We start from the raw sequence: 27,168 nt of genomic DNA on the forward strand, positions 1-27,168 counted from the left end.
GTTGTAAAAGTTATTTATATATTCTGAATATAAACCCTTTGCTAGATGTGTGTGTTGCACATATTTTCTTCTGGTTGAAGTTTTTTCTTGATTGTGTTGTTGATAAGAAGTTTTAAATTCTGATGAAATCCAATTCATCAATTTTGGGTTTTTCTAGGATTGGGTCAGACGCAGGAGACAGTAAACTCTAAGTAATCATGGCTTAGACAAGACGGCAATCTCTTTATTTTCTCTCACTAATGCAGGAAGTCCATTCCACAATCACCAGTAATGTCTTCAGTTTTGTTTTTTTCCATTCTCAATATATGGGTTCCAACTTGTGGTTCATGAAAGTACTCAAACCAAAGTAAAGTGAACCCATCCTCTCTCTGTAGCTACTTCCTTGGAGCAGGACCATCATTAATGCTTATGTTTAATTGGCCGGGACTTAGTCTCCTCAGTCTGCAGGGCTACAAGGGATGCTGAACGATGTGGTTGATATTCCATTTGGCTATATATTCACCTAAAAATTCACCTAAAAAATCAAAGGTTTTAATAAGATAGAAGAAAAGGATAACAAATATTGTTGAAAAATGTGTGGTCTCTGCCATAATGTGTTGATTCTTGCTTATGAATTTTCTCATTTTATCTATTTTCAAATATATTGGTATGTAATCATTGTTTCAATCTTATTATCTTTATTTTTTTTCTCTGATTTTGCAATTAAATTGTGATTTTCATTGTTAGTATTGTGGATTCGTACTTACTTTTTTTTCCTGATCAGTATTGTCTAAGGTTCGTCAATTGTATCTTTTTGAAGAAATAACTTCTGGCTTAGTTTATCTTCTCCAGCAGAGTTTTAGAAACTGAGAGATATGGCTCATTTCTCAGAAACTTTTATCAGCATTTATATCTGTAAATATACAATAAGAGATGTCATTCTCAGGTTCCCAAATGACCAACAGAGAGAGAAACTGCTAACCCAGCAAATGAAGCAAGGTTATTTTTAGGGTTTTAGATTTTGGGTTCAGTGATTTTAAGGTGGGTCTTTCCTGGTGATAAACGGTGAGGTTTGAGAAGAACTCTGGAGTGATGGGAACAGTGAGGTAAGAGTCTTGAAGTCTTGATGAAAAAGTTGTTAGTCTTGATAAGTAAACTATCTTTGTGGGTTCATTGTCTTAATTTTAGGAGCAAAGATTTCCTTGAGCACATAGCTATTTTTATCTCAGTATTACTTAATACAGGGACAGAAAGGTGTTCCCAATCCCTCTATTATTTGGGTTGAGGAGAGGTAATTATATTAATTTCGATTTTTGATATGTATTGGTCAGTCTATCTATCTGTCATCTATTCAAATATATATATGAATATATGTATATAAATATATATATTAGAGGAATTGAGTCATGAGATTTCCATGAGTCATGGGACTGGCAAGTTCAAAATCTGTGAGGCAGGCCAGCAGGCTGCAGGTCCAGGGGAGAGTTGATACTGCTGTCTTGAGTCCAAAATCTGCAGGACAGGTCAGCAAACTGGAAAGAGAAGCAGGGTTTCTACATTACAGCCATGAGCCAGAATTCTTCTTCTTTGGGAAACCTTAGTCTTTGTTCTTAATCTCTTCAATGATTGGATAAGGTCCACCTACAATGTAGAGGGTATTCTACTTTTCTTAAAGTCTACTGATTTAAATATTAATCACATCTAAAAAATACCTTCACATCAACATCTAAACTGGTGTTTCACCAAATAACTTGGTCTAGCTAAGTTTACACAGATACACACAGAATTGTTGCCAAACCCTGTTTCATTCTAGCCATAAATAACATTAATCCAAGGATAAATTTATTTTTAAAAACAGTCTAGTCATCTTATTGAAAGGTATGTTTCTAATAAATTTTACTTTCTATGTTTGATATTATCAATATTTATCAAAATTGATAATATATTTGCAATGTTTTATCAACTGTTCTGATAAAAATTATAATAAATTAATACAGGAGAATTTTTAATCTTATGGTCATAAGTATAAAACTAATTTATAATTTTGTTGCAGAAAGTTATAATAGGGTTATAAATAAAAAATTTTCAAAACTAACATATTCTATTGATATAAAATCTTCTGGGGAAGCCTTATTTTAAAATATCAATACTTATAAAAGTCTAAAAATTATACCTCTTGCAAGTAGTTTAACTTGTATAAAATTTTAGATATTAATATAAATGATTAAGGGATTATAGAGTTACTCAAATCCTTTTAGAGGATATGTAAGCAAAATATTGAAGACCGCTGGGATTAAGTTCCAAACTCTCTCTCCAAGGAAACCACCATGGTACTGTTAGAGAAAAAATATTCAGTGACAATTCTTAAGGATGGTGAGACAGAGTTTATTCAGGACTATCCAGTAGGATGGAATGGAATTTTAAAGGGAAGGAGAAAGACTGGGCTCAACTCCAAATATAACATGGGCAAGTGGGAATTTATAACCAAGGAGCAGGATGGAAGTCAGTGAATAGAAAATCTCTAAGAGGAAACATCAGGAGTAAGGGGGATTCTGGCTGAACCAACTAACAGGATTTTTGCTGAATGAAGACAGGTCAGGGTGATCAGACATCATACTGGGGATGGTGGAGAATGAGAAACCTCATCGGATATTGAGGATATCACATATCGAAGGTGAGGGTTTCTGGTTAACTGATTTAGCAGGGTTCTTGCTAAAACTGGATTTTACAAGGATGTGCACAAATGGGCCTAGAAAAGGCTCAAGATCCTGACTAAAGTTTGATCAAGCAAAGAATCTTTGTCAGTACCAAGAGGCAACATTTCTGTCAAAAACTTAGGAGAAAGAGCACTTGTACTTAACTATTAACTCTTTTTTAATTATTTTTTAACATCTTTATTGGAGTATAATTGCTTTACAATGGTGTGTTAGTTTCTGCTTTATAACAAAGTGAATCAGTTATACATATGTTCCCATATCTCTCCCCTCTTGCATCTCCCTCCCTCCCGCCCTCCCTATCCCACCCCTCTAGGTGGTCACAAACACCGAGCTGATCTCCCTGTGCTATGTGGCTGCTTCCCACTAGCTTATCTATTTTATATTTGGTAGTATATATATGTCCATGCCACTATCTCACTTCATCCCAGCTTACCCTTCCCCCTCCCTGCATCCTCAAGTTCATTCTCTACATCTGCATCTTTATTCCTGTGCTGCCCCTAGGTTCTTCAGAACCATTTTTTTTTAGATTCCATATATATGTGTTAGCTTACGGTATTTGTTTTTCTCTGACTTACTTCACTCTGTATGACAGACTCTAGGTGCAGCCACCTCACTACAAGTAACTCAATTTCATTTCTTTTTTTTTTAACCTCTTTATTGGAGTGAAATTGCTTTACAATTTGTGTTAGTTTCTGTTGTATAACAAAGTGAATCAGCTATACGTACACATGTATGCCCATATACCCTCCCTCTTGCATCTGCCTCCCACCCTCCCTATCCCATCCCTCTAGGTGGTCAAAAAGCACTGAGAGGATTTTCCTGTGCTATGCGGCTGTTTCCCACTAGCTAGCTATTTTACATTTGGTAGTGTGTGTATATATATATATATATATATATATATATATCAATGTCACTCTCTCACTTTGTCCCAGCTTACCTTCCCCCTCCCTGTGTCTTCAAGTTGATCCTCTATGTCTACATCTTTATTCCTCTCTGCCCCTAGGTCCTTCAGAAACTTTATATATATATATATATACATATATATATATATATATATATATATATATATATATTCCATATATATGTGTTAGCAGACAGTATTTGTTTTTCTCTTTCTGAGTTACTTCACTCTGCATGACAGATTCGAGGTCCATCCGCCTCACTACAAATAACTCAATTTCGTTTCTTATTATGGCTGAGTAATATTCCATTGTATATATGCACTACATCTTCTATATCCATTCGTCTGTCAGTGGACACTTAGGTTGCTTCCATGTCCTGGCTATTGTAAATAGTGCTGCAATGAACATTGTGGTACATGACTCTTCTTGAATTATGGTTTTCTTAGGGTATATGCCCAGTAGTGGGATTGCTGGGTCATATGGTAGTTCTATTTTTAGTTTTTTAAGGAACCTCCATACTGTTCTTTATAGTGGCTGTATCAATTTATATTCCTACCAACAGTGCAAGAGGGTTCCGTTTTCTCCACACCCACTCCAGTGTTTATTGTTTGTAGAATTTTTGATGATGGCCATTCTGACCAGTGTGAGGAGATACCTCATTGTAGTTTTGATTAGCATTTCTCTAATGATTACTGATGTTGAGCATCCTTTCATGCGTTTGTTGGCAATCTGTATATCTTCTTTGGAGAAATGTCTATTTAGGTCTTCAGCCCATTTTTTGATTGGGTTTTTTGTCTTTTTGATATTGAGCTGCATGAGCTGTTTGTATATTCTGGAGATTAATCCCTTGTCAGTTGCTTCATTTGCAAATATTTTCTCCCATTCTGAGGTTGTCTTTTTATCTTATTTATGGTTTTCTTTGCTGTGCAAAAGCTTTTAAGTTTCATTAGGTACCATTTGTTTATTTTTGTTTTATTTCTCTTTCTCTAGGAGGTGGGTCAAAAAGGATCTTTCTGTGATCTATGTCACAGAGTGTTCTGCCTATGTTTTCCTCTAAGAGATTTACAGTGTCTGGTCTTAAATTTAGGGCTTTAACCATTTTGAGTTTATTTTTGGGCATGGTGTTAGGTGTTCTAATCACATTCTTGTATATGTAGCTGTCCAGTTTTCCTAGCGCCACTTATTGAAGAGGCTGTCTTTTCTCCATTGTATATTCTTGCCTCCTTTATCAAAGATAAGGTGACCATATGTGCATGGATTTTTCTCTGGGCTTTCTATCCTGTTCCATTGAGCTATATTTCTGTTTTTGTGCCAGTACCATACTGTCTTTTTTATTGTAGCTTTGTAGTATAATCTAAAGTTAGGGACCCCGATTGCTCCAACTCTGTTTTTCTTTCTCAAGATTGCTTTGGCTATTCGGGGTCTTTTGTGTTTCTGTACAAACTGTACAATTTTTTGTCCTAGTTCTGTGAAAACTGCCATTGGTACTTTGATAGGGATTGCATTGAATCTGTAGGTTGCTTTGGGTAGTAGAGTCATTTTCACAATGTTGATTCTCCAATCCCAGAACATGGTATATCTCTCTATCTCTTGTAGCATCTTTAATTTCTTTCATCAGTTTCTTACAGTTTTCTGCATACATGTCGTTTGTTTCCTTAGGTAGGTTTATTCCTAGGTATTCTATTCTTTTTGTTGCAATGGTAAATGGAAGTGTTTCCTTAATTTCACTTTCAGATTTTTCATCATAGTGTATAGGAATGTAAGAGATTTCTGTGCATTAATTTTGTATCCTGCTATTTTACCAAATTCACTGATTCACTGATTAGCTCTAGTAGTTTTCTGGTAGAGTCTTTAGGATTCTCTATGTATAGTATCATGTCATCTGCAAACAGTGACAGTTTTACTTCTTTTCTGATTTGGATTCCTTTTATTTCTTTTTCTTCTCTGATTGCTGTGGCTAAAACTTCCAAAACTAGGTTGAAAAATAGTGGTGAGAGTGGGCAATCTTTTCTTATTCCTGAGTGGGAAATCTTATCTTACTCCTGATCTTAGTGGAAAGGTTTTCACTTTTTCACCATTGAGAACCATGTTTGCCATATGTCACCTTTATTATGTTGAGGTAAGTTCCCTCTATTCCTACTTTCTGGGGGGTTTTATCATAAATGTATGTTGAATTTTGTCAAAAGCTTTTTCTGCCTCTATTGAGATTATCATATGTTTTTTTCTCCTTCAATTTGTTAACATAGTGTATCACATTGACTGATTTGTGTATATTGAAGAGTCCCTGCATTCCTGGGATAAACCCCACTTGATCATGGTGTATGATACTTTTAATGTGCTATTGGATTCTGTTTGCTAGTGTTTGGTTGAGGATGTTTGCATCTATGTTCATCAGTGATATTGGCCCATAGTTTTCTCTTTTTGAGACATATTTGTCTGGTTTTGGTGTCAGGTTGATGGTGACCTCATAGAATGAGTTTTGGAGTGTTTCTCCCTCTGCTATATTTTGGAAGAGTTTGAGAATGATAGGTGTTTGCTTTTCTCTAAATGTTTGATTGAATTTGCCTGTAAAGCCATCTGCTCTGGGCTTTTGTTTGTTGGAAGATTTTTAATCACAGTTTCAATTTCAGTGCTTGTGATTGGTCTGGTTATTTTTTTATTTCTTCCTTTTTCAGTCTCATAAGGGTGTGACTTTCTAAGAATTTGTCCATTTCTTCCAGGTTATCAATTTTATTGGTACATAATGCTTGTAGTAATCTCTCATGATCCTCTGTATTTCTGCAGTGTCAGTTGTTACTTCTCATTTTTCATTTCTAATTCTGTTGATTTGAGTCTTATCCCTTTTTTTCTTGATGAGTCTGGCTAATGGTTTATCAATTTTGTTTATCTTCTCAAAGAATCAGTTTTTAGTTTTATTGAACTTTGCTATTGTTTCCTTCATTTCCTTTTCATTTATTTCTGATCCGATCTTTATGATTTCTTTCCTTCTGCTATCTTTGGTGGGGGTTTTTTTTCTTCTTTCTCTAATTGGTTTAAGTGTAAGGTTAGGTTGTTTATTTGAGATGTTTCTTGTTTCTTGTGTTAGGATTGTATTGCTATAAACTTCCCTCTTAGAACTGCTTTTGCTGCATCCCACAGGTTTTGAGTCATCATGTTTTCATTTTCATTTCTTTCTAGGTATTTTTTGATTTCCTCTTTGGTTTCTTCAGTGATCTCTGTTTATTTAGTAGTGTATTGTTTAGTCTCTATATGTTTGTATTTTTTACAGATTTTTTCCTGTATTTGATATCTTGTCTCATAGTGTGGTGGTTGGAAAAGATACTTGATATGATTTCAATTTTCTTAAATTTAGCAATGCTTGATATGTGTCCCAAGATATGAGGTATCCTGGAGAATGTTCCATGAGCACTTGAGAAGAAAGTGTATTCTGTTGTTTTTGGTTGGTATGTCCTATAATATCATTTAAGTCCATCTTGTTTATTGTGTCATTTAAACTTGTGTTTCCTTAATTTTCATTTTGGATGATCTGTCCATTGATGAAAGTGGGGTGTTAACGTCCCCTACTATGATTGTGTTACTCTCAATTTCCCCTTTAATGGCTGTTAGCATATGCCTTATGTACTGAGGTACTCCTATGTTGGGTGCATAAATATTTACAATTGTTATATCTTCTTCTTGGATTGATCCCTTGATCGTTATGCAGTGTCCTTCTTTGTCTCCTGTAATAGGCTTTATTTTAAAGTGATTTTGTCTGATATAAGAATTGCTACTCCAGCTTTCTTTTGATTTCCATTTGCATGGAATACCTTTTTCTGTCCCATCATTTTCAGTCTGTATGTGTCCCTAGGTCTGAAGTCGGTCCCTTGTAGACAGCATATATATGGGTCTTGTTTTTGTATCCATTCAGGCAGTCTATGTCTTTTGGTTGGAGCATTTAATCCATTTACATTTAAGGTAATTATCGATTTGTATGTTCCTATTACCATTTTCTTAATTGTTTTGGGTTTGTTATTGTAGATCTTTTCCTTCTCTTGTGATTCCTCTTAGAGAAGTTCCTTTAACGGTTGTTGTAAAGCTGGTTTCATCGTGCTGAATTCTCTTAGCTTTTGCTTTTCTGTAAAGGTTTTAATTTCTCCATCAAACCTGAATGAGATCCTTGCTGCATAGAGTAATCATGATTGTAGGTTTTTCCCTTTCATCACTTTAAATGTGTCCTGCCACATCCTCTGGCTTGCAGAGTTTCTGCTGAAAGATCAGCTTTTAACCTTATGGTGTTTCCCTTGTATGTTATTTGTTGCTTTTCCCTTGCTGCTTTTAATATATTTTCCTTGTATTTATTTTTTGATAGTTTGACTAATTTGTGTCTTGGAATGTTTGTCCTTGGATTTATCCTGTATGGGACTCTCTGTGCTTCCTGGACTTGATTAACTATTTCCTTTCCCATACTATGGAAGTTTTCAACTGTTATCTCTTCAAATATTTTCAATGTCCCTCTCTTTTACTCTTCTTTTTCTGTGACCCCTATAATTCGAATGTTGGTGCATTTAATGTTGTCCCAGAGGTCTCTGAGGCTGTCCTCAATTCTTTTCATTCTTTTTTCTTTATTCTGCTCTGCAGTAGTTTTTTCCACTATTTTATCTTACAGGTCACTTATCCGTTCTTCTGCCTCAGTTATTCTGCTATTTTTTCCTTCAAGAAAATTTTAAATTTCATTTATTGTGTTGTTCATCATTGTTTGTTTGCTCTTTAGTTCTTCTAGTTCCTTTTAAAATGTTTTTTGTATTTTCTCCATTCTGTTTCCAACATTTTGCATCATCTTTACTATCATTACTCCGAATTCTTTTTCTGGCAGACTGCCTATTTCCTCTTAATTTGTTTGGTCTGGTGGTCTTTTCCTTGCTCCTTCATCTGCTGTGTATTTCTCTGTCTTCTCATTTTGCTTAACTTACTGTGTTTGGGGTTTTCTTTTCACAGGCTGCATGTTCGTAGTTCCCATTGCTTTTGGTGTCTGCTCCCAGTGGGTAAAGTTGATTGTGTAGGCTTCCTGGTGGAGGGGACTTGTGCCTCTGTTCTGGTGAATGATGTTGGATCTTGTCTTTCTGGTAGGCAGGACTGTGTCCAGTGGTGTGTTTTTGAGTGTCTGTGACCTTATTATGATTTTAGGGCAGCCTCTCTGCTAATGTGTGGGGTTGTGTTCCTGTCTTGCTAGTTGTTTGGCTTGGGTTGTACAACCTTGTAACTTGCTGGTCGTTTAGTAGAGTTGGGTCTTAGCATTGAGATGGAGATCTCTGGGAGAGCTCTTGCTGATTGATTTTACATGGGGCTAGGAGGTCCCTGATGGGCCAGTCCTGAACTCGGCTCTCCCACCTCAGAGGCACTGACTGGCCTGACACCCGGCTGGAGCATCAAGTCCCTGTCAGCTACACAGCTCAGAAGAGGAGGGAGAAAAAATAGAAAGAGAGCAAAAAATAATACAATAAAATAAACTTATTAAAATAAAAATATATATTATTAAAGTAAAAAAGTAAAACAGTAATTTAAAAAAAAAGACAGCAACCAAACGAATAAACAAATCCACCAATGATAACAAGTGCTAAAAATTATACTAAAAAAACCCCGAACAGACAGAACACTAGGACAAATGGTAAAAGTAAACGTATACAGACAAAATCACACAAAGAAGCATACACCTACACACTCACAAAAAGAGAAAAAGAAAAAAATATATGTATATTAAAAAAAGGAAGAGAGCAACAAAATCAATAAACAAATCTACCATGGTTAATAACTCTAAATACTAAATTAAGATAAACATAAAACCAGAAACAAATAAGACACAGAAAGCAAACCCCAAGTCTAGTTGCTCCCGATGTCCACCATCTCTATTTTGGGATGATTCATTGTCTATTCAAGTATTCCACAGATGCAGGGTACATCAAGTTTTTTGTGGAGATTTAATCCACTGCTTCTGAGTCTGCACAAAGAACTTTCCCTTTCTCTTCTTTGTTCGCACGGCTCCTGGGGTCCAGCTTTGGATTTGGCCCTGCCTGGGCATGTAGGTCGCCCTCTGGCGTCTGTTCTTCACCCAGACAGGAGGGGGTTAAAGGAGCAGCTGATTATGGGGCTCTGGCTCACTCAGGCCTGTGGGGAGGGAGGGGTATGGAATGCGGGGCGCACCTGCAGCGGCAGAGGCCAGTGTGAGGTTGCAACAACATGAGGTGCGCCGTGTGTTCTCCCGGGGAAGTTGTCCCTGGATCATGGTACCTTAGCAGTGTTGGGCTGCACAGCCTCCCGGGAGGGGAGGTGTGGATAATGACCTGTGCTTGCACACAAGATTTGTGGTGGCTGCAGCAGCAGCCTTAGCGTTTCATGCCCGTCTCTGGTGTCCACACTGATAGCTGCGGCTCACGCCCTTTTCTGGAGTTCATTTAGGCAGTGCTCTGAATCTCTTCTCCTCCCGCACCCCTAAACAATGGTCTCTTGACTCTTAGGCAGTTCCAGACTTTTTCCCAAACTCCCTCCCAGCTAGCTGTGGCGCACTAGCCCTCTTCAGGCTGTGTTCATGCAGCCAACTCCAGTCCTCTCCCTGTGGTCTGACCTCTGAAGCCCGAGCCTCAGCTCTCAGCCCCCACCCATCCCGGTGGGTGAGCAGACAAGCCTCTCTTGTCTGGTGAATGCTGGTCTGCACTGATCCTCTGTGCAGGAATCTCTCCACTTTGCCCTCTGCACCCCTGTTGCTGCCCTCTCCTCCATGGGTCAAAGATTTCCCCATGCCCACCCCTCTCTCCACCAGTGAAAGGGCTTCCTAGTGTGTGGAAATTTTCCTCCCTCACAGCTCCCTCCCAGAGGTGCAAGTCCCATCCCTATTCTTTCGTCTCTGTTTTTCCTTTTTTTCTTTTGCCCTACCCAGGTATGTTGGGAGTTTCTTGCCTTTTGGGAAGTCTGATGTCTTCTGCCAGTGTTCAGTAAGTGTTCTGTAGGAGTAGTTCCACATGTAGATGTATTTCTGATGTACTTGTGGGGAGGAAGGTGATCTCCACGTCTTACTCCTCCAACATCTCCATGTCTTACTCCTCCATGTCTTATTCCTCCACTCCTCTTGCCATGTTTTTATATTACCAGGGATTGTTGTATCTTTATCCATTGTCCTAAGGAATCTAGTTTCCTAAGAAAATATTTGACTTTCCTTCATCTCCATTTCAAGAGGTCCAGTTCAGTAAGTCTGGAAAAGGACCTGAGGATCTGTACTTTCATGCACACAGAGACTTGGCTGTAAGGTAGATATCTATATCCCTACTACAAAAATAAGGAAACAGACTCAAAGATAGAATATGTTATCCCTGATCACATGATGAGATTCCAAAAACAGATTCTCAGACTCTAAGCTCTGTACTGTCTCTTATTCTGTTATAGACCTTGGATTTACCCTAACATCTGTTTGTTAATGCTTTCATTGTGAATGACAATTTCTACAGTTTTGTGCCAATAGGTTTTGCAAGTGTGGTTTTATAGCCTGTTTAGTAGGATACATTTTTTCAGTTGCTGGGTAAATTCCCCTTCTCCTTAGTAAATAAATTGTCTGAGGTCTTGATGTCAAAGAAAACTTCTACACAGAAGTTGTACATATTGTGGGAAAATGTGTGTTGAATGGTATGTGTGCATGCATGTGTGTGTGTGTGTGTGTGTTATCCATGGTTACTTACTAATTGTTGGTGGACAGAAGATAAAAAGGTATGTATACCTTGTGGAAAAATTTATGGGGAAATGGGGGAGAGATTTTTTTAAGTATGATTTTTTAAAAAGAGGGAGCCAGGTACTATGGAAAGAGCACAGAACTGAGGCATACATACCTTGAATTTTAATCCTAGTTCTACTGTGTCCTGGCTGTTTGACCTTGGACACAATACCTGGCAAACAGGAGACACTGAGTATTTTTGGATGTTTTTATTTTTATTCTTTTAAAGACTTTGTGGAATACTTACAAAATGAGTATACCATGGAGTCATGTATGCATTTGAGTGTACCACAGCTTCTCAACTATATTACAGTAACAGTCACCTACTATTTATATAGTAAATACTCTCTCTAGCTAAATATTTGCCAACCTCATCATCTAATCCAACACCTACAGAGTGACAAGTGAGCTTGTCTAAAATTCATAATGATTATAGCTACCATTTATTGAGTATTGGCTACATTTTTGATTCTGTGTAAATCCTGAAATAAAAGTCTTGCTAAATTCTCTGAAGAAGAAAGGGAGAACAAATTGGCTGATAAAAAGCCATGAAAAAGAAACTGCTACACAAATATACAAATTGTAAAAACATGGAAAATTGGAAAACAAAAAATACCTCAAAGCCTTTCCTATTCCAATCTTAGTCCAAAGAGAAAATCAATCAATTAAAAAAAATAGAAATACAGACTATTAAAAGACTATTAATAATCATACCAAAATTTATGGGATAAACTGCAAATAAGGGACTAATGAGATTGATAACAAGATGAAAGCATAAAATGAATGGGAGAATTACATTTATCTGAGCATAAGTTTTGTAATTTGAGACCTCTCCATTATACAATTTTATTTTCAACTAGAATTTTAATTTTACCATGAAAAACAAAGTAACTTTTTGTTAGGTGAACTTTGAAATTGTCATATCATTCCACACACTGAATTAACTTAGGCTAGACTAAAGTCTTTAGTCTTTTTCTCTAATTTTTAAAATTGTGATAAAATACTGTAACATAAAATTTATTACCTTAATCATTTCTAAGTTACAGTACATTCATGTTATTGTGCAGCCATCAACACGATCCATCTCCAGAACTCCTTTCATCTTGTGAAACTGAAACTTTATACCAATTAAGCAATAAATCCCATTTCCTCCTCCCACCAGCCCCTGGCAATCACCATTCCATGTTCTATATCCTTCAATTTGACTACTCTAGGTACCTCATTTAAGTGGAATCATATAGTACTTATCTTTTTACCACTGGCTTATTTCACTTAGCATAGAATCCTCAAGATTCCTCCATGTTGTAGCATATATCAGAATTTTCTTCTTTTTTAAGGCTGAAAAATATTGCTTTGTATGTCTATGCCATATTCTGCTTAACTGTTCCATCAGTGGACATTTGGGTGGCTTCTATATTTTAGCTACTATGAATAATACAGTTTTGAACACAGGTGTTCAAACATTTCTTCAAGATTCTGCTTTCAATTCATTCAGATATATTCCCAGAAGTGAAATTGCTGGATTTTATGGTAATTCTATTTTTAATTTTGGGGGGAGCCACCATACTGTTTTCCACAGAAGCTGTACCATTTTACATTCTTACCAACAGTGCCCAAGCGTTTCAGTATCTCCACTTCCTTGCCAACATTCATTTCCTTTTTTTAAAAATTATTTTCTGAAATTTTTACAGTAGCTATCTTAATGGGTATGAGGTGGTATGTCATTGTTTTTTGATTTGCATCTTAATGATTAGTGATGGTGAGCATCATTTCATGAGCTTACTGGCTATTTGTATAACTTCTGTGAAGAAATGCCTGTTCAACTTTTGCCCATTTTTGAATAGTGTACTTGTTATTTTTGTTACTGAGTTTTAAGAGTTCTTTACATAATCTGGATATTAATCCTTATCAGTATATGATTTGCAAATATTTTCTCCCATTCTATGGGTTACCTTTTCATTCTGTTAATTGTGTCCTTTGATGCAAAGAAGTTTAATTTTGATGTAGTCAAATTTATCTATTTTTCTTTTTTTGCCTTTGCTTTTCATTTCATATCCAAGAAATCATTGCCAAGTCCAATATCATGAAAACTTTCCCCATTTTTTCCTCTAAGAGTTTTCTATTTTCAGCTCTCATATTTAGGTCTTTGATCCATTTTAAGTTAACTTTTGTATGTGATATAAAGTAAGGGTCCAACTTCATCCTTCTGTTTGTGGGTATCCAGTTTTCCCAGCAATATTGTTCAAAGGACTCTTTTTCCATTGAGTGGTCTTGGCAGTCCTTTCTAAGATCATTTTACCATATTATATGAGGGTTTATTTCTGGGCTTTCTATTCTATTCCATTGGTCTATCTTTATGCCAGTATCACACTGTTTTGATTATTATAGTTTTGTAGTAAGTTTTGAAATCATGAAGTATGAGCCTTCCAATTTTATTCTTCTTTTTCAAATTTTTTTTTTTTGGCTATTCAAAATACCTTGAGGTCCCATTTGAATTTTAATGGTTTTTTAAAATATCATTGGGATTTTGATAGGAATTTCATTGAATCTGTAGCTTACCTTGGGTAGTATTGACATCTTAACAATATGAAGTCTTCCAGTCCATGAACACAAGGCATGTTTCCAATTATCTATGTCTTCTTTAATTTCTTTCAGAAATGTTTTATGGTTTTCAATGAACAAGTCACTCATTTCATTGGTTAATTCTTGATATTTTATATTTTTTGATGTTATTGTAAATGGAATATTTTTTAAAATTCCTTTTCATATTGTTCATTGTTAGTGCATAGAAATGTAACTTATTTTTGTGTTGATTTTGCCTTCTGCTACTTTGCTGAATTTATTTATTAGTTCAAACAGGTTTTTTTTTTTTTTGGTAGAATCTTTAGGGTTTTCTATAACATAAGATTATATAATCTGTGAACAGAGAAAATTTTATTTCTTCCTTTCCAATACTGATGCTTTTTATTTATTTTTCTTGCCTAATTCCTCTGGTTAAAACCTTCAGTTCTATATTTAATAGAAGTTCCAAAAGTGGACATCCTTACCTTGTTCCTGATGTTAGAGGAAAGGTTTTCCATCTTTCACCACTGAGTATGATATTCACCGTGGGTTTTCATATATTTTATGTTGAGGCAGTTTTCCTCTATTCCTAGTTGTTGAGTGTTTTTGTCATGCAAGTATTTTGAATTTTGTTGTATAATTTTTCTGCATCAGTTGAGGTGATCATTTGGTTTTTCTCCTTTCATTTTGTCAATATGATATACTATTTTGACTAATTTTTTTGTATTGAACCATCCTTTTAATCCAGGAATAAATCCCAGTTGATCATATTATATAACCCTATTAATATGCTACTGAATTCTGTTTACTAGTATTGCACTGAGGATTTTTGCATCAATCTTCATAAGAGGATATTGGTCTGCAGTTGTTTTTTTTTTTTCTTGCAGTGTCTTTGTCTGGTGTTGGTATTAAAACAATATTAACCATTCTTTCCTCAGTTTTGCAGAGTTTCACTTTGCACATGCACTATTTAATAGAAAATTTTCAGGGTGCTTTATTTGAAGATTTCTGTAGCTCTTTTTCTTCATAGCTCCTTTCTTTCTGGACCTCAGCCTTACTTTTTCACCTTACCCTCCTGAAATCTATTATGTCTTCTCAACTCAGCCAGGCCTTTTGGGGTTTTGTTTGCATTCTCTTTTCCTCTGCCTACAATCAAAAATTTGCCTACCAGAAGCCTAGGTGATTGTAGAACTTGCCTCATTGATTTTATTGTGTCTGTTTCCTAAAATTTAAAACAATGTTATTTCACATATTTTTCTTGTTTTTCATTGTTTATTAATGTTAGGTCCTATCTTTGTTACTTCATCCTAGCTAGAATCAGAAGTTCTGTCCAATGTTTGGGTTTCTCTTACCTAGAAAATAACAGGTGAGGAAAGTTGCCACTATCTTGGCAGGGGTAATTTATGCTTATCACCAGGAAGATGTAGAGCTAATGTTACACAAAGGAGGTAGGGAAGAATATATTTGTTTACAGCATCAGTTAATCTCAGCTGGTCTAGATTGACTGAGTGCTTATCTCCAGAGCTATTGACTCTTGGTAAATAATGTAAAATCTATCAACTAAAGATATATGATGTCCTGAAACCAGGGATCTGTGAGTTGTTACAGAGCAAGAAGCAGCAGCCTGTCTTCATTGCTTAGGAATGTTAATTTTATTTAAGATTAGCACCAGATTTTGGTGGGGGCAGGGAGGAGGGGATGTCAGGGTTCAAAGGCTAAGCCTGGTCACATAGCTGGAATAGATTTATGTGAACAATTCAACATGAGACCCCTACCACAGGCAGATTTGGGGCTTCCTAGCACTGGAGGGCTTCACAAAACACAGAGATGGGCTGAGATCTGGAGACGATGCATATCCTGTGTGATGTTACCCCATGGGTAGACCTAGAAGCCTGCTTCTGGGAACCCCAAAGCCCTTTCAATGCACATCCTTCGTCTGTTGTTATTGTATTATTTCCTTTGTAATAAAGCTGGTTTTTGAGTGTAAACTAAGTCTTCTGAGTCATTTCAACAAATACTTAAAGTTCTTAGTGAGTCATTTCAACGAATATTTAAAGTTCTTAGTGCATAATTTACATAGGTTGGCACCAAGAGGATCCATTAGGACTTCACTTGCTACTTCATTTCTCAATTTAAAAAACTTTTATTGAAATATTATTTACATACAGTAAAATATGCCCATTTAAATTATAGTTTGATGCTTTTTTTTTTCTTTGCGGTACACGGGCCTCTCACTGTTGTGGCCTCTCCCATTGCGGAGCACAGGCTCCGGACGCTCAGGCTCAGCGGCCATGGCTTACGGGCCCAGCCGCTCCGCGGCATGTGGGATCTTCCCGGACCGGGGCACGAACCCGTATCTCCTGCATCGGCAGGCAGACTCTCAACCACTGCGCCACCAGGGAAGCCCTGTTTGTAGATTTCTTGATGATGGTCATTCTGACCGATGTGAGGTGATATCTCATTGTGGTATCAGATCCAGTTAATGGTTAGGAAAAATTAATTATCTCTAATCAGCAAGTCTTCTTTATCATGTACCCAGATTTGTGTTAGGTTCCAGGGAGAATAAACAAATAAAGAAAACCTAATACTTTCCCTTGAGAACCAATATTCATATTTAGGAGACATGATTTACATACCACTTATACTGTGAGGAAGTGGTCTAAGCTGCAGACCCATACTGGAATCCATGTGAGTTATCAGTAAAGTAAGGTGTCAGACGAGGAAGGATGGGATGGGCTAATGCAAGCTTGACAGGTGAGGAAAATTCGCATTTGTAAAGGGATCTATGCAGAGAAGAAATAAAGATAACGTATTTAGAGATAGGTAAAAGAAAGCCTGAGACAACAAATGGAATATAAGATTTTAATGTTTCTAACAAAAGCTGCTTATTAAATGACAGAAATCTTAGTGATGCACATTTAGGTGGTATGCAGCCTTTGGCTAATAAAATAATGCTGCCACCAATCCTTGCACACATGTTTTGAGCATGCCTGTCAGTACATAGGTAGGAAACATTCCAGTGAGTAGAACTGCTGCTCAAAGACTATGTACCATTTTATTATATATTGAAAATATCATTCTGAAATAGTTACTAATCTACATTTCCACCAACAGATGGTATCACTATCTCAGATATTACAGGTATCAGAGTTTTTTATCTTTTCCAAACTTACAGATGAAAAATAAATTTTCATAGTGATTGTATTTTACCCTTTTTATTAACAAGACTGAGTATCTTTCAGAGAAATTTTGTATTTCTTTTCTCTGAACTGCCTGTGTAGGTCTTTACTCCATGTCTCCTTTGCATTGTTGGTTTTTCCCTCATTGCTTTTTTTTTTTAATTATGAAAGAATCACCTTTTATTTTTTAATTTTTTTTGGCCACACCATGCAGCACATGGTATCTTAGTTCCCTGACCAGGGATTGATCCCACGGCTCCTGCATTTGAAGTGCAGAGTCTTAACCACTGGACTGCCAGACAAGTCCCTCCTTCATTGCTTTTTAAAAACTCTTAAATTTTTAGGAATTTTTATCTCTTATACCTATTCCACATGTTTCTGACTAGTTTATAATTCAGTCTGTTGACATATTAATTATATTTTGAACATCCAGAGGGGTTTTTTTGACTTTTTATTTTGTAAATTATAAAATTTCCCAAGTCCCCCTTTATTTTTTCCTCCTTTTTATCCTCATTGACTTTTTAAATTTTACTACTTTATTTTCTAGAGCAGTTTTAGATTTACAGAAAAAAATGTGCAGAAAGTACATAGAGTTTCCATATAACCAACCCCATTCTCCCTTCCTCACCCAGCCCCTCCAAAGGTTCCCCTACTGCTAACATCTTCCATAGTGTGGTATATTTATTATAACTGATGAACAAATATTGATAGATTATTATTGAATAAAGTCTACATTAGGGTTCACGCTTTGTGTTGTAAAGTTATATAAATGAGCACAAGTAGCCTCTGTATATTGTCCCTGTGTTACTTACTTCTTTAAATCAGGCTGAGACCCATTAGCTCAAAAGCCTGCCAGTGCCAAACTCAAACTTTTACACATCCAATTGTTTTAAATATATCCCTGATAAGCATACTTTTAGCTATGTAATGCCTGTCTGCTTTGTGTGTCCTGTGAAACTGCACCCAACATCTGCTAGCCATAGGTAAGATAAACTCTGTAGCTACAGAGACCCCAAGCCACTGCTGCCCTGCAGAGCCCTCAACTCTGCACTGTTCTGTGAAGTGACATTACTAGACACGTAAGCCCTCTCTCCAACCCATCTCTCCCCTGGGAGTTCCCTTGCCCTCCTCCCCTTCTGCATGGTGTTCCCTGTGCCTCCAAATGGTCTCATACTGTGGGGACTGCCACCCGTGAAACCCTGTCAGAGTGCTGCTCAAATAAAGGCTTCTTGTGTGCTACCACCACCTCGTGGTCATATCTTTTTCCTTGATCAGCCCTGAAATCCTCAAATTTACTACATTAATACATGCATAATGCCATGTTTCTACCATTTCTGAATCATACAGAACCACTTTACCACTTTAACAATACCCTATGCTCCACGTATTCCTCCCTCCCTCTTCCTAAACCTCTAGCAACCACTGCTCTCTTCACTGTTTCCATAATTTTGCCTTTTCCAGAATGTCATATAATTGGGATCATATAGTACATAACCTCTTCAGACTGGCCTCTTTACTTAGCCATATGCATTTAACGTTCCTGCATGTCTCTTCGTGGCTTGATGGCTCATTTCTTTTTATCACTGAATAATATTCCATTGTCTAAATGTACCACAGGACATATTGGTTGCTTCCTATTTGGGAGCAATTATGAATAAAGATGCTGGGAACGTTTATGTTCAGGTTTTTGTGTGGATGTAGTTTTCAACTCATTTGTGTTATACCTAGAAGCCTGATCGCTAGAACATAGAGTAAGCACATATTTAGCTTTGTAAGAAACTGCCGAACTGTCTTCCTACGTGGCTTAGCATTTCGCATTCTCACCAGCAATGAATGAGTTTCTTTTGCTCCACATTTTTGTCAGCGTTTGATGTTGTCAGTGTTTTGAATTTCAGCCATTCTAATAGGCTTTTGGTAATATCTCATTGCTTTAGTTTGCAATTCCTAATGACACATGATGTTGAGCTCCGTTTCCTGTGTTTGTTTGCCATCCATATATCTTCTGTGGTGAAGTGTCTGCTCAGATGTTCTATCCATTTTTATATTGAGGTTTTTTTTATTGTTAAGTTCTGAGAAACTTTGTATTTAGTAGTCCCCATCCCCAACCGTGGTTTTGCTTTCTGCAGTGTCAGTTACCCAAGATCAACCACTGTCTGAAAAAATTAAATGGAAAATTCCAGAAATAATTCATAATTTTAAAATTGGGAGCCATTCTGAGTAGGTTGATGAACTCTCATGCTGTCCTGCTCTATTCCACCCAGGATGTGAATCATTCCTTCATCCAGGGTATCCCACTCCTTAGTTACTTAGTAGACATCTTGGTTATCAGAATGACTGTCACAGTATCTCACTGCTGTGTTCAAGTAACCCTTATTTTACTTAATAATGACCCCAAAGCACAAAAGTAGAAATGTTGGCAATTTGGACGTTCCCTTACTGTGGCTAATTTATAAATTAAACTCTGTCATAGGTATGTATGTATAGGAGAAAACATAGTATATATAGGGTTCAGTACTATCTGTGGATTCAGGAATCCACTGGGTTCCTGGAATGTATCCCTTGAAGATAAGGGGGGACTACTGTATTTTGGATACAAACCCTTTATCTGATATATCTTTTGTAAATATTTTTTCTCAGCCTGTAACTTATCTTTCCTTTCTCATAACAAAAGCTTTTGCAGATTAAAAAAAAAAGCTTTTCCAGACCAGACTATTTTTATTTTAATGAATTAAAAATTTAATTTAATGAATTAATGCTTGATCTGTTATACCTTTTATTGACCTTTATAATTCAATTTATTTACTTATTTTTCTGTTGCATAATTCAATATTTCTTCTATTCATGGTTTCCAGCTGGTGTGTTTGCTTAGAAAGAGTTTTCTAGGCCATGTTCCAAGTTATACAGCTGCTTTTTCTATTTATTTTATATTTGCAAATTAATCTATGCAAAATGATTTCTATTATAAGGATTTAGACAGAAATCTAACTTTTTTTTCCAAAAAATACCCAGTTGTCCTTCCATTTATTAAATAATCTATCTTTCTGTACTGATACCAAATTTCATCTTTGTCATAAACTAAATTCCTCTATGTATTTAAAATTATAAACTGTTTCATTGAGCTCTCTTCTCATGAGCCAAATTCAGATTTTTCAAAAATGATAATATTTATACATTTTTCTGTCTTGTAGAACTATTCCATGCTCAGTACCTTTTTTAAAAAAATATTTTTTCTTTAAAAGTCTATAGAAAACAAAACAAACAAAACATGTTTTGTTTTATGAAATAGTTCAAAGATATTTTTATTTGATGACCTCAAATTTCCACACTGAGTTACCCCTGCTTTACAGTTGTTCTTAATAGAATATGCTCTAATATTTTCCATTATATCTTTGAGAATAATTTTTCATTTTTTTCTTTGTTTTCTGTAAGATTGTTATAAACCTGAAAATTTATGAAAATATGTATTATGTAACCTTAAAATGTATCAAATTATATATCCAGCTAGATATAAAAATGAGTAGAAAATAATGATGAAATTACCGTTATTATTTTATAATAGATATAAAGGTAACTGTGGTAATTAGCTTGTAATCATTCTATTTTATTTGTTACATAATGCACTTAAAACACATTCAAAATAATCAGTGTTTTGGATCCATATTAAAGTTTAATTGTTTAAGGGAATAAAATTAACTTCATTGGCAGTGTTCAAATAGCTCAAATTATTTTCAAATATTATTATACAAACATATCATAAAATGGGGATCAAACAGTATACACCTAAAATAGTATTCCTTTCCACATACAAAATAAGTTTTAATATTTTATATGTTAATTGATTAATCAATCAATTAGTTAGTTGACACATTGGTACTGAGACTCTTCTGGCCTCAAGGATGAGAAAACCTAAATTTATTTGGTGGTCTTTTTCAAGTGGCGATATAACAGGAGGCATTGGGAGAGACAAGAAGGCCTTAATGTGGGGGAAACAGAGAGTCCTAGAGTTTCAACTATGTCTGCATCCTCCCCTCAATGAGTGAGGCGGGGACAGAAATGTGAAGGTCTGGCATGTGTCCTATTCCCACACCTTATTCTAGTCAAGAACTAAATGTCAACTTTGAGAATTTCTGACTCTCTAAACTGAAAGAACATCTGTGGTAGCCCAGTTGTATCAGAAAGGCAAAACAATAAATGAATTATTTTAACATGGGGACACCCGTAGGAGCAGGCGGTGGTGGTTTAAGACATCTGCTGGTAATACCCAAGAGAGTTGAGAGGTGTTGTGTGGGACATAAAAATTTTATAAGAGCATATAGTGAATAAGAGAAGTAATAAAATTAAACATTTATTTGGTGAGAATTTTCTATACTTGAAGACAGATGATAATTATCCAATTCAAAAAGCACTATCAAGCTTAAGCTAGAAAAAGAAACATAAATTCATACATAGATTCATTACAACTAAAGTGCAATGAATCTTAAAAGCTGTCTGAGAGAAAGAATGTTTATCAATGAAGGAACAGCTATCAGAGTGGTAGCAGTTTTCTTAACAGCAGCAATGGAAACCGTATATCATATTTCTTAAGGGAAACAGACTGATGAACTACAATTCTGGTAAAGTACAAAATTAAGGCATCTTCAGGAAAAATAAGAGAATTCACCCTCAACAAAGGAAGCTTAAAATTGATATATTCTCAAAAAATTAATCATGACTGATCAGTAAAAAAGTGTTTTCTTAAATGAGGTAATGTTAGTAAATTGCACAGTTTTATGTAAAAACAAAAAAGGATATTTACCAAATTTTGCTCAAGAAAATATAGAAAACCATTTAATGTCAATGTCCAACTGAGTTTGTAAAAGGGAAAAATACTTGTTGAATAACTATCCCAAAACAACTCAGAATCTAGATTTATTGTTGCACTTTTCAAAATTTTACAGTTTTCACGCTTTGTGAGGAACTCAAGAGTATAAATAAAACTAGGAAGGATTTTAGACGATATCACATTGACTATATAATTCTGATATCACAATCTGACAAATGAATTCTTAAAAAAGATAAATTTCACTATGGATGTAAAATTAAAGCTATTAAATAAAATATTATTAAACCAAATTCAAAAACTTGTTTAAAGTAATATTTAACAATTACTACATTACACTAATCTTCAAATTGCTAAACTTCACTGCTAAAAAAATTGATTTAATACCTTATATTAACAATCCTAATTAGAAAAAAAGGTTCAATTTTTTTTTTTTTTTTTTTTTTTTTTGCAGTACGTGGGCCTCTCCCTGTTGTGGCCTCTCCCGTTGCAGAGCACAGGCTCCGGACGCGCACGCCCAGTGGCCATGGCTCACGGGCCCAGCCTCTCTGCGGCATGTGGGATCTTCCCGGACCGGGGCATGAACCCGTGTCCCCTGCATCGGCAGGCGGACTCTCAACCACTGTGCCACCAGGGAAGACCCTAAAAGGTTCAATTTATATTAAAGATTTTTTATATATTCAGCCTCCATTATATTTTCTCTTCTTCTTCCCCTTGTTCATTCTGCTTCCATATTCCTTATTCTTATGCATCCTCCTTCTCTCCCTCTCCCTCAGTTGTGTCTTGGCAATTCTTCAGCCTTTGCACATTGACATTGATTTGTGTCAATTTGTCAATTTATGGGAAAAAAAACTATTGGGATATTGGAACTATCCTGAAATTATAATTTATCGGGGGAGAAAGATTTGAAACTTTTAAAGAAATGATTCTTCCCATTTACGAACATGGTATATCATTTTTCATTTACTTAAAATTTGCACGCTTAGAATACTGCCATGCACATTGTAAGTGCTCCTTGTGTTTTAGCAATTATTGCAATCTTAGTGGTATCTGAACTTGTCTTTACTTTCCTCCCTACTCTGTTATTGGATGACATGTGTCCAAATGTGAGCACTATTCCTCTATCATGCAAATTTTGGACACTTTTACTTTCCTCATTTAAATAATTCTGTATTTTAAAGTATTTCAGTATGAATCTGTAATACTGCATAATTACAAAGAAATAAATTTAAAATGTTTACATGAATAAAGAAATATATTTTGTTCCTTATCCCATAAAGGTTTACCATACATCCAAGTCATATTTTCTCCTTCAATGAGTTGTATGGTATGTGGCTTTCTACTCTGGGGAAAAAAATCTAAGAAACTCATTTGGAAGAAATAAATTAATAACTTAGTAAACTTTTATTTTTCTCTGAGTCCATAGATTACAATCCCCCACCAAAAGTGTGAGAGAGCATAGTCTAGATGGAGCAGAATTCCCCACAATGAGATCCTACATAATCTGTTAAAGTGAAATATAATCCTTTAAGGGATACAGAGAAAACATCTTTTTTTTAAAAAAGCCCTACCCATACAGACGGCCAAAAGACACATGAAAAAATGCTTAACGTCATTAATCATTAGAGAAATGTAAATCAAAATTATAATGGAGTATCACCTCACACAAGTCAGAATGGGCATCATCAAAAAATCTACAAACAATTAATGCTGGAGAGGGTGTGGAGAAAACGGGACCCTCCTACACTGTTGGTGGGAAGGTAAATTGGTAAAACCATTATGGAGAACAGTATGGAGATTCCTTAAAAAACTAAATATAGAACTACCATATGATCCAGCAGTCCCACTCCTGGGATTATATCCAGAGAAAACCATAATTTGAAAAAATACATGCACCCAAAGGTCATGGCAGCACTATTTATAATAGCCAAGACATGGAAGCAACCTAAATGTCTATCAACAGAAGAGTGGATAAAGAAGATGTGGTACATATATACAATGGAATATTACTCAGCCATAAAAAATAATGAAATAATGCCTTTATCAGCAACTTGGATGGACCTGGAGATTGTCATACTGAGTGAAGTAAGTCAGACAGAAAGACAAATATCCTATGATGTTGCTTATATATGGAATCTAAAAAAATGGTACAAATGAACTTATTTACAAAACAGAAATAGAGTCACAGATGTAGAAAACAAACTTATGGTTACTGGGGGAAAGAGGGGTTAGGGATAAATTGGGAGATTGGGATTGACATATACACACTGCTATATATAAAATAGATAACTAATAAGGACCTACTGTATAGCACAGGGAATTCTACTCAATACTCTATAATGACCTATACGAGAAAAGAATCTAAAAAAGAGTGGATACAAGTATATGTATAACTGATTCACTTTGCTGTACACCTGAAACTAATACAAAATCATAAATCAACTATACTCCAATAAAATTTTAAAAAATAAAAAAGCCCTACCCAGAAATAAATTTTTGAGCTTTAAAGGGATGAAAAGAGAAATATATCAGATGTCAGGGTCAGTGTGGATTTTTTCAGTCGAAATAAAAATGGTTGGTGGTTGGCCTGAGGTTAAGAGAAAAGACAAGAGTAATGATCACACATATTTTTTAGAGAAGACTTTATTTGCCTGTGCAAATCAGTCAGTCTACATTATTTGATTAGGCACTTAGTGAGTGCAGAGATCTTTATTAAGGACTGAGCCTGATGGAATATCCCTTTTTTAATTGGTCTCTTCTTTATTTTCTTGAAATTTCTATCTTAATCCTATTTAAAGAGAATTAAATAAAAGGGAAATTTGGGGAGTCTCTGGAAAGATACTAAAAAGGTAAGGCAGTCCTATAGGTGGTATTTGGAAGGAATGTTAAGAACCCACTGATACCTAGAAAGCTAGGAACTCATCATGTACGTATATGAATCCAATACACAGTGACTCCTGTTTCATACTCTCACCTTTTGGTTACTGTCTTCCTTCACAGAGCAGTTCACAGTGAATGGCATTCAGGGGCCAATCTTGGCTCCATTAGGTGGAAAAGTTGAGTTCAGTAGCCAGCTGTCCCCACCACAGAGTGCAGAACACATGGAAATACGCTGGTTCTAGAACCACTACACAAAACCTGTTCACCTGTACTGGAATGGTAAAGACTTGTATGGAGAAACCATCTCCGAGTATGTGGAGTGGACAGAGCTCCTGAAAGAAGCCACTGGAGAGGGTAAGGTGACCCTCAGGTTCCTCAATGTGAATGCTGCTGCTGATGGGTGGTACCACTGTTTCTTCAAAGATGGTGATTTCTGTGATGAGGCCATCAGAGAAGTGAAGGTCACAGGTAAGGATGGATCCCTCTGAGGCTTCTATGCATCCACGATTCTCAATCCATCTGAGGCTGAGTATTAGGAATATTCTTAGTGTTTCTGACCATTTTGTATTACAGGGTTTGGTTAGCAAGTTCAAATTCATGCATTTAGTCTTTAAATGGGGAAGAGTGTAGGATTAAGAATGCAAATTGTGTCTGTGCGCATATTACCTTTATCGGCAAGAACTGTCTGTTTTCCCAGGTCCATGTGCACTGTTAGATCTTTAAAGTATCAACAGAATCCTTTCAGGATTTGTTACTATTTTTTTCAATTATTTTTGACAACACTTTAGTAAAACTTGACTCTGTAAACCACCTAAATCTTTACAACTGTCTCCTTAATGATCATTCTTATTCCCATTTCTCCCTGACTCAATTTGCTGACTACTAGTTCTTAAATCTAGTTCAGAAAGCCTTCATCTGTAACCTTCTGTGTTCTCCAATATCACCTCAGTCTTAGTTTTCTGAATAACAAAGAAATGGTGGCAAGATGGAGGACTTGAAGTAAACTGAAAGGCTTCCAAATGTGAGGGCACAAGGGTAGGGACCTAGGCCCATTCACATTTAACATTTTCATTAGTTATTGTGACGTTCATCTGTATTGCCTAGAGCCAAGCTATTCAATATGATAGCCACTAGCCACATGTGGCTACTTACATTTATATTTAAATTAAATAAAATTAAAATTAGGCAAAATTTAAAGTAAAAAATTAAATAAAATTGAAAATTTAGTTCTTTTGTCCCACTGACCACATCTTGATCTTAGCCAAAAGGCCAATAAGGGATCACTGACCACATCTTAGGTGCTAAAGTCTCACGTTGCAAAAAGCTACTGAATGGACAGCACAGATGTGGAATATTTCCATCACTGCAGAAACTTTTATCAGACAGAGCTGCTCTAGAGGAACTCTTTAAATCTCTACTCATTCTTTCTTTGTCCACGCATTAGGCAATTCTTAACATCCCCAGCAATGTCCTGAAAATTTTCAAAAACTTGTTTATTTTCTCTAAACTGATATCTACTGCTTTATTTTGATAATAGTAGTGTGTTACCTGTTTTATTCAAAGAGCACATAAATTAAAGTTTCAATTAAAGTTGCAAACTTGCCTTTATGCTATTTACTGCTTATTAATAAATTATGGTAGCTCATATGTGACTAACGATGAAGATACAAGAAAAAATGTTACACTATAAATTCTATGAGGACTGAGATCTTGATTGTTTTTGTTCATCATTACGTCCATGGACCTAGCCCAGTCTCCTAGATTTAGTAAATAATCAATAAATATTTTTGACTAAGTGAATAAATGAAAGAAACAGGTATTTCCTCTTCTGACTTTTTAGGAACAGGTTGTTAATTTGGATATCATAACCCTTCAGTCTGGCTTAGCCTTTTTCCCTTTTGATTAGCTTGTAGAAGCAATCAGAGCCCCACAGCGCTTCACTATCAGTGTATCTAAGGGCATAAGGTTTAAAGTAGAAGAAGGGGACTTTTCTTTCTCTCTTATGTTTCCCCATCCCTTCACCTAAATATTGTTTTCCCCTTTCTTTCCAACCAGCTACAAGCCTGGAAATGCAGATTCTTGTGCATCCTCCTAATACCAAAGGTCTTTTAGTGGAGTGTAATTCAAGAGGTTGGTTCCTGCAACCTCAAATGGAATGGAGAGACAGCAGAGGAGAGATCATTCTACCTTCATCAAAATTTCACTCACAGGATACTGACAAATCGTTCAATCTGAAGATGACCTTTCTTCTAAGATGGAGCTCCTATGGGAATGTCACTTGCTACCTTCGAAACCTGTAACTGGTCAAGAGGAAGGAACAACCATTGTCCTATCAGGTGAGATCTGTGTGTTTGTTCTTCAAATGATGGTCATTGTCATCAAATTTATAAACTAA

General features: G+C 35.8%; 1 protein-coding gene across 1 annotated transcript; it reads left to right on the top strand.

The window, feature by feature from the left end:
- Nucleotides 1-2,601: 2,601 nt before the first annotated feature.
- On the top strand, nt 2,602-27,168 carry LOC309974713 (selection and upkeep of intraepithelial T-cells protein 1-like; the record flags this gene model as incomplete). Its single annotated transcript, XM_082859411.1, is given in 5 exon segments — nt 2,602-2,653; nt 24,894-25,012; nt 25,016-25,241; nt 26,829-27,062; nt 27,065-27,168. Coding segments are annotated over 5 exon segments (735 nt in total).

Source organism: Leucopleurus acutus (assembly GCF_964270905.1).
Source record: "Leucopleurus acutus genome assembly, chromosome: 2".
In the NCBI taxonomy this organism is placed as follows: domain Eukaryota; kingdom Metazoa; phylum Chordata; class Mammalia; order Artiodactyla; family Delphinidae; genus Leucopleurus; species Leucopleurus acutus.